The sequence below is a fragment of the Oncorhynchus clarkii genome, chromosome 3 (assembly GCF_045791955.1).
Source record: "Oncorhynchus clarkii lewisi isolate Uvic-CL-2024 chromosome 3, UVic_Ocla_1.0, whole genome shotgun sequence".
NCBI lineage: Eukaryota > Metazoa > Chordata > Actinopteri > Salmoniformes > Salmonidae > Oncorhynchus > Oncorhynchus clarkii.
This window is the reverse complement of record NC_092149.1, coordinates 72,920,631-72,939,380: the sequence shown is the minus strand read 5'-3', so window position 1 is coordinate 72,939,380 and position 18,750 is coordinate 72,920,631. Positions and strand designations below refer to the sequence as shown.

Sequence of the window (18,750 nt, the reverse complement as noted above, 5' to 3'; positions counted from 1 at the left end):
CTGCCCTAGACCCACTCCAATTTGCTTACTGCCGCAATAGGTCCACAGACGACGCAATCGCAACCACACTGCACACTGCCCTAACCCATCTGGACAAGAGGAATACCTATGTGAGAATGCTGTTCATCGACTATAGCTCAGCATTTAACAACATAGTCCCCTCCAAACTCGTCATCAAGCTCAAGACCCTGGCTTGTCACCAAAAACACTCACAAACTTTTACAGATGCACAATCGAGAGCATCCTGTCGGGCTGTATCACAGCCTGGTACGGCAACTGCTCCGCCCATAACCGGAAGGCTCTCCAGAGGGTAGTGAGGTCTGCACAACGCATCACTGGGGGCAAACTACCTGCCCTCCAGGACACCTACATCACCCGATGTTACAGAAAGGCCATAAAGATCATCAAGGACAACAACCACCCGAGCCACTGCCTGTCACCCCGCTACCATCCAGAAGGCGAGGTCAGTACAGGTGCATCAAAGCAGGGACCGAGAGACTGAAAAACAGCTTCTATCTCAAGGCCATCAAACTGTTAAACAGCCACCACTAACATTGAGTGGCTGCTGCCAACATACTGACTAAACTCCAGCCACTTTAATAATGGAACAATCCCACTTAATATAATGTTTACATACCCTACATTACTCATCTCACATGTATATACTGTATTTTATACCATCTACTGCATCTTGCCTATGCCGTTCGGCCATCACTCATCCATATATTTATATGTATATATTCTTATTCATTCCTTTACACTTGTGTGTATTAGGAAGTTGTTGTGAAATTGTTAGGTTACTTGTTAGATATTACTGCACTGTCAGAACTAGAAGCACAAAAGCATTTCGCTACACTCACATTAACATCTGCTAACCATGTGACCAATAACATCTGCTAACCATGTGTATGTGACCAATACCATTTAATTTGATCTTGTCTTTATCCATGTTTGTCCTTGTCCTCCTGTCCTCCTGTCCCCATCCATGTCCCAATCTCTTTCCCCTGTCTCTATCCCTCCTGTCCCTCTCTCTCTGTCCCTTTCCCTGTCCCCTCCAGGCCTCCTGGCTTAGAGCACCAGATCCTACACCCCTAGATTGTGGTCAATCTGGTGATATCCCTGTTAGTGGGCCTGGGCCTTCGTCTCAACACAACCAGACAGGGACTACACCGAGGGTGAGAGCTCAACTTCGTTATCATGTTAACTAATCACAACTAGGTTTTGGCCTTTCTAGGGAGTTTTTCCTAGCCACCGTGCTTCTACACCTGCATTGCTTGCTGTTTGGGGTTTTAGGCTGGGTTTCTGTACAGCACTTTGATATATCAGCTGATGTACGAAGGGCTATAGAAATCAATTTGATTTAATTTGAACTAATCACTAATCACAACTGGTTATTAAGCCAGAAAAGCTCAATCAAGCACAGATGAAATCATTTGAAATGATTTCAAACAGATCTGATTATGTATTTGTATTTGTTGTGTTATGTATTTAGTGTTACCATTATAGAGATTTATATTCCATAACGTAATTCAAACATGAAAAAAAGGGTGATTACTGCCACTGACGTGTTTGTGGTTCACTGCTGCCCTCTAGTGGGATCATCTGATACTGCAGTGATGTACTGCTGCCCTCTAGTGGGATCATCTGATGCTGCAGTGAAGTACTGCTGCCCTCTAGTGGGATCATCTGATACTGCAGTAAAGTACTGCTGCCCTCTAGTGGGCTCATCTGATACTGCCGTGAAGTACTGCTGCCCTCTAGTGGGGTTGCCTGATACTGCAGTGAAGTAATGTTTTGTGGGGTGTGTGTGTGTGCACGTGTGTATGTGTGTGTATCTCTCTCCCTGATGATGTGAAATTTCTGAGACTGTGAGCATAACTTTCTATTGATCCAGAAGAAATAAACAGTTTTTGAGTCTGAACCAACTGTGCACAGACAGACTGAGACTCCAAATCAATAAATAGATATTTGAGCTGTTGATAAATCAATAAGAAGAGATCTTTGAGCTGTTCATCATACTACCAGCTGGGGCCCCTTAGGGATCCAAGGGTCACTGAAAGACATTTCATCAATGATTAAAAAGATAATTTGGGATGCATGCACTTCTCCTTCTCACCTTTCAGTATAGGACAGCAATACAGTGCATTCGGAAAGTATTCAGACCCCTTGATGTTTTCCATGTTACGTTGCATGTTATTTTATGTTACAGCCTTATTCTAAAATGGATTAAATATGGGTTTATGTTACAGCCTTATTCTAAAATGGATTAAATATGGGTTTATGTTACAGCCTTATTCTAAAATGGACTAAATATGGGTTTATGTTACAGCCTTATTCTAAAATGGATTAAATATGGGTTTATGTTACAGCCTTATTCTAAAATGGATTAAATATGGGTTTATGTTACAGCCTTATTCTAAAATGGACTAAATATGGGTTTATGTTACAGCCTTATTCTAAAATGGATTAAATATGGGTTTATGTTACAGCCTTATTCTAAAATGGATTAAATATGGGTTTATGTTACAGCCTTATTCTAAAATGGATTAAATATGGGTTTATGTTACAGCCTTATTCTAAAATGGATTAAATATGGGTTTATGTTACAGCCTTATTCTAAAATGGACTAAATATGGGTTTATGTTACAGCCTTATTCTAAAATGGATTAAATATGGGTTTATGTTACAGCCTTATTCTAAAATGGATTAAATATGGGTTTATGTTACAGCCTTATTCTAAAATGGATTAAATATGGGTTTATGTTACAGCCTTATTCTAAAATGGATTAAATATGGGTTTATGTTACAGCCTTATTCTAAAATGGACTAAATATGGGTTTATGTTACAGCTTATTCTAAAATGGATTAAATATGGGTTTATGTTACAGCCTTATTCTAAAATGGATTAAATATGGGTTTATGTTACAGCCTTATTCTAAAATGGACTAAATATGGGTTTATGTTACAGCCTTATTCTAAAATGGATTAAATATGGGTTTATGTTACAGCCTTATTCTAAAATGGACTAAATATGGGTTTATGTTACAGCCTTATTCTAAAATGGACTAAATATGGGTTTATGTTACAGCCTTATTCTAAAATGGATTAAATATGGGTTTATGTTACAGCCTTATTCTAAAATGGACTAAATATGGGTTTATGTTACAGCCTTATTCTAAAATGGATTAAATATGGGTTTATGTTACAGCCTTATTCTAAAATGGATTAAATATGGGTTTATGTTACAGCCTTATTCTAAAATGGATTAAATATGGGTTTATGTTACAGCCTTATTCTAAAATGGATTAAATATGGGTTTATGTTACAGCCTTATTCTAAAATGGATTAAATATGGGTTTATGTTACAGCCTTATTCTAAAATGGATTAAATATGGGTTTATGTTACAGCCTTATTCTAAAATGGATTAAATATGGGTTTATGTTACAGCCTTATTCTAAAATGGATTAAATATGGGTTTATGTTACAGCCTCATTCTAAAATGGATTAAATATGGGTTTATGTTACAGCCTTATTCTAAAATGGATTAAATATGGGTTTATGTTACAGCCTTATTCTAAAATGGATTAAATATGGGTTTATGTTACAGCCTCATTCTAAAATGGATTAAATATGGGTTTATGTTACAGCCTTATTCTAAAATGGATTAAATATGGGTTTATGTTACAGCCTTATTCTAAAATGGATTAAATATGGGTTTATGTTACAGCCTTATTCTAAAATGGATTAAATATGGGTTTATGTTACAGCCTTATTCTAAAATGGACTAAATATGGGTTTATGTTACAGCCTTATTCTAAAATGGACTAAATATGGGTTTATGTTACAGCCTTATTCTAAAATGGATTAAATATGGGTTTATGTTACAGCCTTATTCTAAAATGGATTAAATATGGGTTTATGTTACAGCCTTATTCTAAAATGGATTAAATATGGGTTTATGTTACAGCCTTATTCTAAAATGGACTAAATATGGGTTTATGTTACAGCCTTATTCTAAAATGGATTAAATATGGGTTTATGTTACAGCCTTATTCTAAAATGGATTAAATATGGGTTTATGTTACAGCCTTATTCTAAAATGGATTAAATATGGGTTTATGTTACAGCCTTATTCTAAAATGGATTAAATATGGGTTTATGTTACAGCCTTATTCTAAAATGGATTAAATATGGGTTTATGTTACAGCCTTATTCTAAAATGGATTAAATATGGGTTTATGTTACAGCCTTATTCTAAAATGGATTAAATATGGGTTTATGTTACAGCCTTATTCTAAAATGGATTAAATATGGGTTTATGTTACAGCCTTATTCTAAAATGGACTAAATATGGGTTTATGTTACAGCCTTATTCTAAAATGGACTAAATATGGGTTTATGTTACAGCCTTATTCTAAAATGGATTAAATATGGGTTTATGTTACAGCCTTATTCTAAAATGGATTAAATATGGGTTTATGTTACAGCCTTATTCTAAAATGGATTAAATATGGGTTTATGTTACAGCCTTATTCTAAAATGGATTAAATATGGGTTTATGTTACAGCCTTATTCTAAAATGGATTAAATATGGGTTTATGTTACAGCCTCATTCTAAAATGGATTAAATATGGGTTTATGTTACAGCCTTATTCTAAAATGGATTAAATATGGGTTTATGTTACAGCCTTATTCTAAAATGGATTAAATATGGGTTTATGTTACAGCCTTATTCTAAAATGGATTAAATATGGGTTTATGTTACAGCCTTATTCTAAAATGGATTAAATATGGGTTTATGTTACAGCCTTATTCTAAAATGGATTAAATATGGGTTTATGTTACAGCCTTATTCTAAAATGGATTAAATATGGGTTTATGTTACAGCCTTATTCTAAAATGGACTAAATATGGGTTTATGTTACAGCCTTATTCTAAAATGGACTAAATATGGGTTTATGTTACAGCCTTATTCTAAAATGGATTAAATATGGGTTTATGTTACAGCCTTATTCTAAAATGGATTAAATATGGGTTTATGTTACAGCCTTATTCTAAAATGGATTAAATATGGGTTTATGTTACAGCCTTATTCTAAAATGGACTAAATATGGGTTTATGTTACAGCCTTATTCTAAAATGGATTAAATATGGGTTTATGTTACAGCCTTATTCTAAAATGGATTAAATATGGGTTTATGTTACAGCCTTATTCTAAAATGGATTAAATATGGGTTTATGTTACAGCCTTATTCTAAAATGGATTAAATATGGGTTTATGTTACAGCCTTATTCTCAAATGGATTAAATATGGGTTTATGTTACAGCCTTATTCTAAAATGGACTAAATATGGGTTTATGTTACAGCCTTATTCTAAAATGGATTAAATATGGGTTTATGTTACAGCCTTATTCTCAAATGGATTAAATATGGGTTTATGTTACAGCCTTATTCTAAAATGGATTAAATATGGGTTTATGTTACAGCCTTATTCTAAAATGGACTAAATATGGGTTTATGTTACAGCCTTATTCTAAAATGGATTAAATATGGGTTTATGTTACAGCCTTATTCTAAAATGGATTAAATATGGGTTTATGTTACAGCCTTATTCTAAAATGGATTAAATATGGGTTTATGTTACAGCCTTATTCTAAAATGGATTAAATATGGGTTTATGTTACAGCCTTATTCTAAAATGGACTAAATATGGGTTTATGTTACAGCCTTATTCTAAAATGGATTAAATATGGGTTTATGTTACAGCCTTATTCTAAAATGGATTAAATATGGGTTTATGTTACAGCCTTATTCTAAAATGGACTAAATATGGGTTTATGTTACAGCCTTATTCTAAAATGGATTAAATATGGGTTTATGTTACAGCCTTATTCTAAAATGGACTAAATATGGGTTTATGTTACAGCCTTATTCTAAAATGGATTAAATATGGGTTTATGTTACAGCCTTATTCTAAAATGGATTAAATATGGGTTTATGTTACAGCCTTATTCTAAAATGGATTAAATATGGGTTTATGTTACAGCCTTATTCTAAAATGGACTAAATATGGGTTTATGTTACAGCCTTATTCTAAAATGGACTAAATATGGGTTTATGTTACAGCCTTATTCTAAAATGGATTAAATATGGGTTTATGTTACAGCCTTATTCTAAAATGGACTAAATATGGGTTTATGTTACAGCCTTATTCTAAAATGGACTAAATATGGGTTTATGTTACAGCCTTATTCTAAAATGGATTAAATATGGGTTTATGTTACAGCCTTATTCTAAAATGGATTAAATATGGGTTTATGTTACAGCCTTATTCTAAAATGGACTAAATATGGGTTTATGTTACAGCCTTATTCTAAAATGGATTAAATATGGGTTTATGTTACAGCCTTATTCTAAAATGGACTAAATATGGGTTTATGTTACAGCCTTATTCTAAAATGGATTAAATATGGGTTTATGTTACAGCCTTATTCTAAAATGGATTAAATATGGGTTTATGTTACAGCCTTATTCTAAAATGGATTAAATATGGGTTTATGTTACAGCCTTATTCTAAAATGGATTAAATATGGGTTTATGTTACAGCCTTATTCTAAAATGGATTAAATATGGGTTTATGTTACAGCCTTATTCTAAAATGGATTAAATATGGGTTTATGTTACAGCCTTATTCTAAAATGGACTAAATATGGGTTTATGTTACAGCCTTATTCTAAAATGGATTAAATATGGGTTTATGTTACAGCCTTATTCTAAAATGGATTAAATATGGGTTTATGTTACAGCCTTATTCTAAAATGGATTAAATATGGGTTTATGTTACAGCCTTATTCTAAAATGGACTAAATATGGGTTTATGTTACAGCCTTATTCTAAAATGGACTAAATATGGGTTTATGTTACAGCCTTATTCTAAAATGGACTAAATATGGGTTTATGTTACAGCCTTATTCTAAAATGGACTAAATATGGGTTTATGTTACAGCCTTATTCTAAAATGGACTAAATATGGGTTTATGTTACAGCCTTATTCTAAAATGGACTAAATATGGGTTTATGTTACAGCCTTATTCTAAAATGGACTAAATATGGGTTTAAGTTACAGCCTTATTCTAAAATGGATTAAATATGGGTTTATGTTACAGCCTTATTCTAAAATGGATTAAATATGGGTTTATGTTACAGCCTTATTCTAAAATGGATTAAATATGGGTTTATGTTACAGCCTTATTCTAAAATGGACTAAATATGGGTTTATGTTACAGCCTTATTCTAAAATGGATTAAATATGGGTTTATGTTACAGCCTTATTCTAAAATGGACTAAATATGGGTTTATGTTACAGCCTTATTCTAAAATGGATTAAATATGGGTTTATGTTACAGCCTTATTCTAAAATGGATTAAATATGGGTTTATGTTACAGCCTTATTCTAAAATGGACTAAATATGGGTTTATGTTACAGCCTTATTCTAAAATGGACTAAATATGGGTTTATGTTACAGCCTTATTCTAAAATGGACTAAATATGGGTTTATGTTACAGCCTTATTCTAAAATGGACTAAATATGGGTTTATGTTACAGCCTTATTCTAAAATGGACTAAATATGGGTTTATGTTACAGCCTTATTCTAAAATGGACTAAATATGGGTTTATGTTACAGCCTTATTCTAAAATGGATTAAATATGGGTTTATGTTACAGCCTTATTCTAAAATGGATTAAATATGGGTTTATGTTACAGCCTTATTCTAAAATGGATTAAATATGGGTTTATGTTACAGCCTTATTCTAAAATGGATTAAATATGGGTTTATGTTACAGCCTTATTCTAAAATGGACTAAATATGGGTTTATGTTACAGCCTTATTCTAAAATGGACTAAATATGGGTTTATGTTACAGCCTTATTCTAAAATGGACTAAATATGGGTTCATGTTACAGCCTTATTCTAAAATGGATTAAATATGGGTTTATGTTACAGCCTTATTCTAAAATGGATTAAATATGGGTTTATGTTACAGCCTTATTCTAAAATGGATTAAATATGGGTTTATGTTACAGCCTTATTCTAAAATGGACTAAATATGGGTTTATGTTACAGCCTTATTCTAAAATTGATTAAATATGGGTTTATGTTACAGCCTTATTCTAAAATGGACTAAATATGGGTTTATGTTACAGCCTTATTCTAAAATGGACTAAATATGGGTTTATGTTACAGCCTTATTCTAAAATGGACTAAATATGGGTTTATGTTACAGCCTTATTCTAAAATGGACTAAATATGGGTTTATGTTACAGCCTTATTCTAAAATGGACTAAATATGGGTTTATGTTACAGCCTTATTCTAAAATGGATTAAATATGGGTTTATGTTACAGCCTTATTCTAAAATGGATTAAATATGGGTTTATGTTACAGCCTTATTCTAAAATGGATTAAATATGGGTTTATGTTACAGCCTTATTCTAAAATGGATTAAATATGGGTTTATGTTACAGCCTTATTCTAAAATGGACTAAATATGGGTTTATGTTACAGCCTTATTCTAAAATGGACTAAATATGGGTTTATGTTACAGCCTTATTCTAAAATGGACTAAATATGGGTTTATGTTACAGCCTTATTCTAAAATGGACTAAATATGGGTTTATGTTACAGCCTTATTCTAAAATGGATTAAATATGGGTTTATGTTACAGCCTTATTCTAAAATGGACTAAATATGGGTTTATGTTACAGCCTTATTCTAAAATGGATTAAATATGGGTTTATGTTACAGCCTTATTCTAAAATGGACTAAATATGGGTTTATGTTACAGCCTTATTCTAAAATGGACTAAATATGGGTTTATGTTACAGCCTTATTCTAAAATGGATTAAATATGGGTTTATGTTACAGCCTTATTCTAAAATGGATTAAATATGGGTTTATGTTACAGCCTTATTCTAAAATGGATTAAATATGGGTTTATGTTACAGCCTTATTCTAAAATGGATTAAATATGGGTTTATGTTACAGCCTTATTCTAAAATGGACTAAATATGGGTTTATGTTACAGCCTTATTCTAAAATGGACTAAATATGGGTTTATGTTACAGCCTTATTCTAAAATGGATTAAATATGGGTTTATGTTACAGCCTTATTCTAAAATGGATTAAATATGGGTTTATGTTACAGCCTTATTCTAAAATGGATTAAATATGGGTTTATGTTACAGCCTTATTCTAAAATGGACTAAATATGGGTTTATGTTACAGCCTTATTCTAAAATGGATTAAATATGGGTTTATGTTACAGCCTTATTCTAAAATGGATTAAATATGGGTTTATGTTACAGCCTTATTCTAAAATGGATTAAATATGGGTTTATGTTACAGCCTTATTCTAAAATGGATTAAATATGGGTTTATGTTACAGCCTTATTCTAAAATGGACTAAATATGGGTTTATGTTACAGCCTTATTCTAAAATGGATTAAATATGGGTTTATGTTACAGCCTTATTCTAAAATGGACTAAATATGGGTTTATGTTACAGCCTTATTCTAAAATGGATTAAATATGGGTTTATGTTACAGCCTTATTCTAAAATGGATTAAATATGGGTTTATGTTACAGCCTTATTCTAAAATGGACTAAATATGGGTTTATGTTACAGCCTTATTCTAAAATGGATTAAATATGGGTTTATGTTACAGCCTTATTCTAAAATGGATTAAATATGGGTTTATGTTACAGCCTTATTCTAAAATGGATTAAATATGGGTTTATGTTACAGCCTTATTCTAAAATGGACTAAATATGGGTTTATGTTACAGCCTTATTCTAAAATGGATTAAATATGGGTTTATGTTACAGCCTTATTCTAAAATGGACTAAATATGGGTTTATGTTACAGCCTTATTCTAAAATGGATTAAATATGGGTTTATGTTACAGCCTTATTCTAAAATGGACTAAATATGGGTTTATGTTACAGCCTTATTCTAAAATGGATTAAATATGGGTTTATGTTACAGCCTTATTCTAAAATGGATTAAATATGGGTTTATGTTACAGCCTTATTCTAAAATGGATTAAATATGGGTTTATGTTACAGCCTTATTCTAAAATGGATTAAATATGGGTTTATGTTACAGCCTTATTCTAAAATGGATTAAATATGGGTTTATGTTACAGCCTTATTCTAAAATGGACTAAATATGGGTTTATGTTACAGCCTTATTCTAAAATGGATTAAATATGGGTTTATGTTACAGCCTTATTCTAAAATGGATTAAATATGGGTTTATGTTACAGCCTTATTCTAAAATGGATTAAATATGGGTTTATGTTACAGCCTTATTCTAAAATGGATTAAATATGGGTTTATGTTACAGCCTTATTCTAAAATGGATTAAATATGGGTTTATGTTACAGCCTTATTCTAAAATGGACTAAATATGGGTTTATGTTACAGCCTTATTCTAAAATGGACTAAATATGGGTTTATGTTACAGCCTTATTCTAAAATGGATTAAATATGGGTTTATGTTACAGCCTTATTCTAAAATGGATTAAATATGGGTTTATGTTACAGCCTTATTCTAAAATGGATTAAATATGGGTTTATGTTACAGCCTTATTCTAAAATGGATTAAATATGGGTTTATGTTACAGCCTTATTCTAAAATGGATTAAATATGGGTTTATGTTACAGCCTTATTCTAAAATGGACTAAATATGGGTTTATGTTACAGCCTTATTCTAAAATGGATTAAATATGGGTTTATGTTACAGCCTTATTCTAAAATGGACTAAATATGGGTTTATGTTACAGCCTTATTCTAAAATGGACTAAATATGGGTTTATGTTACAGCCTTATTCTAAAATGGACTAAATATGGGTTTATGTTACAGCCTTATTCTCAAATGGATTAAATATGGGTTTATGTTACAGCCTTATTCTAAAATGGATTAAATATGGGTTTATGTTACAGCCTTATTCTAAAATGGACTAAATATGGGTTTATGTTACAGCCTTATTCTAAAATGGATTAAATATGGGTTTATGTTACAGCCTTATTCTAAAATGGACTAAATATGGGTTTATGTTACAGCCTTATTCTAAAATGGATTAAATATGGGTTTATGTTACAGCCTTATTCTAAAATGGACTAAATATGGGTTTATGTTACAGCCTTATTCTAAAATGGACTAAATATGGGTTTATGTTACAGCCTTATTCTAAAATGGACTAAATATGGGTTTATGTTACAGCCTTATTCTAAAATGGATTAAATATGGGTTTATGTTACAGCCTTATTCTAAAATGGACTAAATATGGGTTTATGTTACAGCCTTATTCTAAAATGGATTAAATATGGGTTTATGTTACAGCCTTATTCTAAAATGGATTAAATATGGGTTTATGTTACAGCCTTATTCTAAAATGGATTAAATATGGGTTTATGTTACAGCCTTATTCTAAAATGGACTAAATATGGGTTTATGTTACAGCCTTATTCTAAAATGGATTAAATATGGGTTTATGTTACAGCCTTATTCTAAAATGGATTAAATATGGGTTTATGTTACAGCCTTATTCTAAAATGGACTAAATATGGGTTTATGTTACAGCCTTATTCTAAAATGGATTAAATATGGGTTTATGTTACAGCCTTATTCTAAAATGGATTAAATATGGGTTTATGTTACAGCCTTATTCTAAAATGGATTAAATATGGGTTTATGTTACAGCCTTATTCTAAAATGGATTAAATATGGGTTTATGTTACAGCCTTATTCTAAAATGGATTAAATATGGGTTTATGTTACAGCCTTATTCTAAAATGGATTAAATATGGGTTTATGTTACAGCCTTATTCTAAAATGGATTAAATATGGGTTTATGTTACAGCCTTATTCTAAAATGGATTAAATATGGGTTTATGTTACAGCCTTATTCTAAAATGGACTAAATATGGGTTTATGTTACAGCCTTATTCTAAAATGGACTAAATATGGGTTTATGTTACAGCCTTATTCTAAAATGGACTAAATATGGGTTTATGTTACAGCCTTATTCTAAAATGGATTAAATATGGGTTTATGTTACAGCCTTATTCTAAAATGGATTAAATATGGGTTTATGTTACAGCCTTATTCTAAAATGGATTAAATATGGGTTTATGTTACAGCCTTATTCTAAAATGGATTAAATATGGGTTTATGTTACAGCCTTATTCTAAAATGGATTAAATATGGGTTTATGTTACAGCCTTATTCTAAAATGGATTAAATATGGGTTTATGTTACAGCCTTATTCTAAAATGGATTAAATATGGGTTTATGTTACAGCCTTATTCTAAAATGGATTAAATATGGGTTTATGTTACAGCCTTATTCTAAAATGGACTAAATATGGGTTTATGTTACAGCCTTATTCTAAAATGGACTAAATATGGGTTTATGTTACAGCCTTATTCTAAAATGGACTAAATATGGGTTTATGTTACAGCCTTATTCTAAAATGGATTAAATATGGGTTTATGTTACAGCCTTATTCTAAAATGGACTAAATATGGGTTTATGTTACAGCCTTATTCTAAAATGGATTAAATATGGGTTTATGTTACAGCCTTATTCTAAAATGGATTAAATATGGGTTTATGTTACAGCCTTATTCTAAAATGGATTAAATATGGGTTTATGTTACAGCCTTATTCTAAAATGGACTAAATATGGGTTTATGTTACAGCCTTATTCTAAAATGGATTAAATATGGGTTTATGTTACAGCCTTATTCTAAAATGGATTAAATATGGGTTTATGTTACAGCCTTATTCTAAAATGGATTAAATATGGGTTTATGTTACAGCCTTATTCTAAAATGGATTAAATATGGGTTTATGTTACAGCCTTATTCTAAAATGGACTAAATATGGGTTTATGTTACAGCCTTATTCTAAAATGGACTAAATATGGGTTTATGTTACAGCCTTATTCTAAAATGGATTAAATATGGGTTTATGTTACAGCCTTATTCTAAAATGGATTAAATATGGGTTTATGTTACAGCCTTATTCTAAAATGGATTAAATATGGGTTTATGTTACAGCCTTATTCTAAAATGGATTAAATATGGGTTTATGTTACAGCCTTATTCTAAAATGGACTAAATATGGGTTTATGTTACAGCCTTATTCTAAAATGGATTAAATATGGGTTTATGTTACAGCCTTATTCTAAAATGGATTAAATATGGGTTTATGTTACAGCCTTATTCTAAAATGGATTAAATATGGGTTTATGTTACAGCCTTATTCTAAAATGGATTAAATATGGGTTTATGTTACAGCCTTATTCTAAAATGGATTAAATATGGGTTTATGTTACAGCCTTATTCTAAAATGGATTAAATATGGGTTTATGTTACAGCCTTATTCTAAAATGGATTAAATATGGGTTTATGTTACAGCCTTATTCTAAAATGGATTAAATATGGGTTTATGTTACAGCCTTATTCTAAAATGGATTAAATATGGGTTTATGTTACAGCCTTATTCTAAAATGGATTAAATATGGGTTTATGTTACAGCCTCATTCTAAAATGGACTAAATATGGGTTTATGTTACAGCCTTATTCTAAAATGGATTAAATATGGGTTTATGTTACAGCCTTATTCTAAAATGGACTAAATATGGGTTTATGTTACAGCCTTATTCTAAAATGGATTAAATATGGGTTTATGTTACAGCCTTATTCTAAAATGGATTAAATATGGGTTTATGTTACAGCCTTATTCTAAAATGGACTAAATATGGGTTTATGTTACAGCCTTATTCTAAAATGGATTAAATATGGGTTTATGTTACAGCCTTATTCTAAAATGGATTAAATATGGGTTTATGTTACAGCCTTATTCTAAAATGGACTAAATATGGGTTTATGTTACAGCCTTATTCTAAAATGGATTAAATATGGGTTTATGTTACAGCCTTATTCTAAAATGGATTAAATATGGGTTTATGTTACAGCCTTATTCTAAAATGGACTAAATATGGGTTTATGTTACAGCCTTATTCTAAAATGGATTAAATATGGGTTTATGTTACAGCCTTATTCTAAAATGGACTAAATATGGGTTTATGTTACAGCCTTATTCTAAAATGGACTAAATATGGGTTTATGTTACAGCCTTATTCTAAAATGGACTAAATATGGGTTTATGTTACAGCCTTATTCTAAAATGGACTAAATATGGGTTTATGTTACAGCCTTATTCTAAAATGGATTAAATATGTTTTTTTTTCTCATCACTGCTGGCTTGCTTCTGAAGCTAAGCAGGGTTGGTCCTGTTCGGTACCTGGATGGGAGACCTGATGCTGCTGGAAGTGGTGTTGGAGGGCCAGTAGGAGGCACTCTTTCCACTGGTCCCCAATAGTTTTTTTTGAATAACATCCCAATTCCCCAGGGCAGTGATTGGGGACACTGCCCTGTGTAGGGTGCCGTCTTTCGGGTGGGAAGTTAAACGGGTGTCCTGACTCTCTGAGGTCATTAAAGATCCCATGGCACTTATTGTAAGAGTAGGGGTGTTAACCCCGGTGTCCTGACTAAATTCCCAATCTGGTCCTCATACATCACAGTCACCTAATAATCCCTAGTTTACAATTGACTCATTCATCCCCCCCCTCTCCCCTCTCTCCCCAGGTCGTAAAGGGTCAAATAAAAAATGTAGAAATAAAAATCAATTTACACACAATACCCCATAATGATATCACAATACCCCATACTGACATCACAATAATGACATCACAATACCCCATAATGACAAAGCAAAAATAGGGTTTCAGATTTCTTTGCAAAACATCACATTTACGTAACTATTCAGACCCTTTACTCAGTACTTTGTTGAAGCTTCTTTGTCAGTGATTACAGCCTCCAGTCTTCGTGGGTATGATGCTACAAGCTTGGCACACATGTATTTGGGGAGTTTCTCCCATTCTTCTCTGCAGACCCTCTCAAGCTCTGTCAGAAGCTACTCCTGCGTTGTCTTGGCTGTGTGCTTAGGGTCGTTGTCCTGTTGGAAGGTGAACCTTCACCCCAGTCTGAGGTCCTGAGGCCTCTGGAGCGGTTTTCATCAAAGATCTCTCTGTAATTTGTTCTGTTCATCTTTCCCTCGATCCTGACTAGTCTCCCAGTCCCTGCTGCTGAAAAACATACCCACAGGATGATGCTGCTACCACCATGATTCACCGTGGGGATGGTGCCAGGTTTCCTCCAGATGTGACGCTTGGCATTCAGGCCAAAGAGGTTTCATTGGTTTCATCAGGCCAGAGAATCTTGTTTCTCATGGTCTGAGTCCTTTAGGGTTAGGGTTACCAGGTCCAGGACTAGAATACCATGCAGCCTAGACAAGCTGGTCCAGGACTAGAATACCATGCAGCCTAGACCAGCTGGATCAGGACTAGAATAGAGTGGCAGCCTAGACCAGCTGAACCAGGACTAGAATACTATGCAGCCTAGACCAGCTGGATCAGGACTAGAATACTATGCAGCCTAGACCAGCTGGATCAGGACTAGAATACCATGCAGCCTAGACCAGCTGGATCAGGACTAGAATAGAGTGGCAGCCTAGACCAGCTGGATCAAGACTAGAATACCATGCAGCCTAGACCAGCTGGATCAGGACTAGAATAGAGTGGCAGCCTAGACCAGCTGGATCAAGACTAGAATACCATGCAGCCTAGACCAGCTGGATCAGGACTAGAATACTATGCAGCCTAGACCAGCTGGACCAGGACTAGAATAGAGTGGCAGCCTAGACCAGCTGAACCAGGACTAGAATAGAGTGGCAGCCTAGACCAGCTGAACCAGGACTAGAATACGATGCAGCCTAGACCAGCTGGATCAAGACTAGAATACGATGCAGCCTAGACCAGCTGAACCAGGACTAGAATAGAGTGGCAGCCTAGACCAGCTGAACCAGGACTAGAATACGATGCAGCCTAGACCAGCTGGACCAGGACTAGAATAGAGTGGCAGCCTAGACCAGCTGGATCAAGACTAGAATAGAGTGGCAGCCTAGACCAGCTGGATCAAGACTAGAATACCATGCAGCCTAGACCAGCTGGATCAGGACTAGAATACCATGCAGCCTAGACCAGCTGGTCCAGGACTAGAATAGAGTGGCAGCCTAGACCAGCTGAACCAGGACTAGAATAGAGTGGCAGCCTAGACCAGCTGAACCAGGACTAGAATACAATGCAGCCTAGACCAGCTGAACCAGGACTAGAATACGATGCAGCCTAGACCAGCTGAATAGGGACTAGAATAGAGTGGCAGCCTAGACCAGCTGGATCAGGACTAGAATAGAGTGGCAGCCTAGACGAGCTGGATCAGGACTAGAATAGAGTGGCAGCCTAGACCAGCTGAACCAGGACTAGAATAGAGTGGCAGCCTAGACTAGCTGGATCAGGACTAGAATAGAGTGGCAGCCTAGACCAGCTGGATCAAGACTAGAATAGAGTGGCAGCCTAGACCAGCTGGATCAAGACTAGAATACCATGCAGCCTAGACCAGCTGGATCAGGACTAGAATACCATGCAGCCTAGACCAGCTGGTCCAGGACTAGAATAGAGTGGCAGCCTAGACCAGCTGAACCAGGACTAGAATAGAGTGGCAGCCTAGACCAGCTGAACCAGGACTAGAATACAATGCAGCCTAGACCAGCTGAACCAGGACTAGAATACGATGCAGCCTAGACCAGCTGAATAGGGACTAGAATAGAGTGGCAGCCTAGACCAGCTGGATCAGGACTAGAATAGAGTGGCAGCCTAGACGAGCTGGATCAGGACTAGAATAGAGTGGCAGCCTAGACCAGCTGAACCAGGACTAGAATAGAGTGGCAGCCTAGACTAGCTGGATCAGGACTAGAATAGAGTGGCAGCCTAGACCAGCTGAACCAGGACTAGAATACGATGCAGCCTAGACCAGCTGAACCAGGACTAGAATACGATGCAGCCTAGACCAGCTGAACCAGGACTAGAATACAATGCAGCCTAGACCAGCTGAATAGGGACTAGAATAGAGTGGCAGCCTAGACCAGCTGAACCAGGACTAGAATACGATGCAGCCTAGACCAGCTGAATAGGGACTAGAATAGAGTGGCAGCCTAGACCAGCTGGATCAGGACTAGAATAGAGTGGCAGCCTAGACGAGCTGTACCAGGACTAGAATAGAGTTGCAGCCAAGACCAGCATGAACCAGGACTAGACTACGATGCAGCCTAGACCAGCTGAACCAGGACTAGAATACAATGCAGCCTAGACCAGCTGAATAGGGACTAGAATAGAGTGGCAGCCTAGACCAGCTGGATCAGGACTAGAATAGAGTGGCAGCCTAGACGAGCTGTACCAGGACTAGAATAGAGTGGCAGCCTAGACCAGCTGAACCAGGACTAGAATACGATGCAGCCTAGACCAGCTGAACCAGGACTAGAATACAATGCAGCCTAGACCAGCTGAACCAGGACTAGAATACTATGCAGCCTAGACCAGCTGAACCAGGACTAGACTACGATGCAGCCTAGACCAGCTGGATCAAGACTCAGGAGGGCAAATGACAAACGAGTAAATTGTTTTGGTGTCTGTAGCTAGCTAGAAATATAACCTCTCTTTTTACACCAGGCAGTGTTGTTCAGTACAGCACAATTTGGTGATTAATTCAGCCATAACGGGCCTTGCTAGTACCAATACAAGCCAAGCTAGCCTTTGCCCCTACCTACAGTATACTGCTGTTACTGTCTATTATCTATCCTTTACCCCTACCTACAGTATACTGCTGTTACTGTCTATTATCTATCCTTTACCCCTACCTACAGTATAATGCTGTTACTGTCTATTATCTATCCTTTACCCCTACCTACAGTATACTGCTGTTACTGTTTATTATCTATCCTTTACCCCTACCTACAGTATAATGCTGTTACTGTCTATTATCTATCCTTTACCCCTACCTACAGTATACTGCTGTTACTGTCTATTATCTATCCTTTACCCATACCTACAGTATAATGCTGTTACTGTCTATTATCTATCCTTTACCCCTACCTACAGTATACTGCTGTTACTGTCTACCCTGTTGTCTAGTCACTTTACCCCTTGACATGGTGCAGGAGCAGACAGGGTCAAGGTAATGGAATGTGGTAGTGGGTTTTTAATGATTGTAAGGTTCGTTGGAAGGGTGTTTTATATATTTTTTAATAGTTATTTTTTTGTAGTTTTCCATTCTTTTGAATCACAAAGTTTAATATATTTATATTCTAGTCCAGCTGGAGGCGATAACGGACCATATTGGATGCCAACCGCCGATACACTCCAAAGAAGAAAGCAGAAGAAGAAGAAGCAGAAGAAGAAGAAGAAGAAGAAGAAGAAGAAGAAGAAGAGGCGCAACTCAGGGTGCCCAAAACTTTTGGAGAAAAGTCAGAATCTGAAGTGAACTCGGTCAAGTCGTGAGATCTTGTGTCCAGGACCGCATCAGTGTAGAATAATGATGTAAAGATGGCGGAGCTACAAATGCTTTTGGAAGAAGAAATCCCAGCCGGTCGGAGAGCGTTACTGGATAGTTTTACGAATCTCGAAAGAGTTGCTGATTACTGCGAAAGCAACTATGTGCAGGTAAATCTATGATTTATAATAAAACGATCGGTTATGTGCGCTGTTTAACTCAGAGAATGAC

At 34.7% G+C, this 18,750-nt stretch overlaps 2 protein-coding genes across 4 annotated transcripts in view; both read left to right on the top strand.

Annotated features, from left to right (window-relative positions):
• Positions 1 to 18,750, top strand: part of LOC139403765 (nectin-3-like) — a 189,484-nt gene that overhangs the window by 17,086 nt on the left and 153,648 nt on the right. The window lies entirely within an intron of this gene.
• The window catches only part of LOC139403703 (abl interactor 2-like), a 64,012-nt gene continuing 63,726 nt past the window's right edge, over positions 18,465 to 18,750 (top strand). For all 3 annotated transcript variants that reach the window (XM_071146977.1, XM_071146976.1, XM_071146975.1), the window contains exon 1: positions 18,465 to 18,689. In XM_071146977.1, coding sequence (XP_071003078.1) covers positions 18,573 to 18,689 — 117 coding nt within the window. In that variant the 5' untranslated portion in view covers positions 18,465 to 18,572. The remainder of the gene's footprint in view (positions 18,690 to 18,750) is intronic.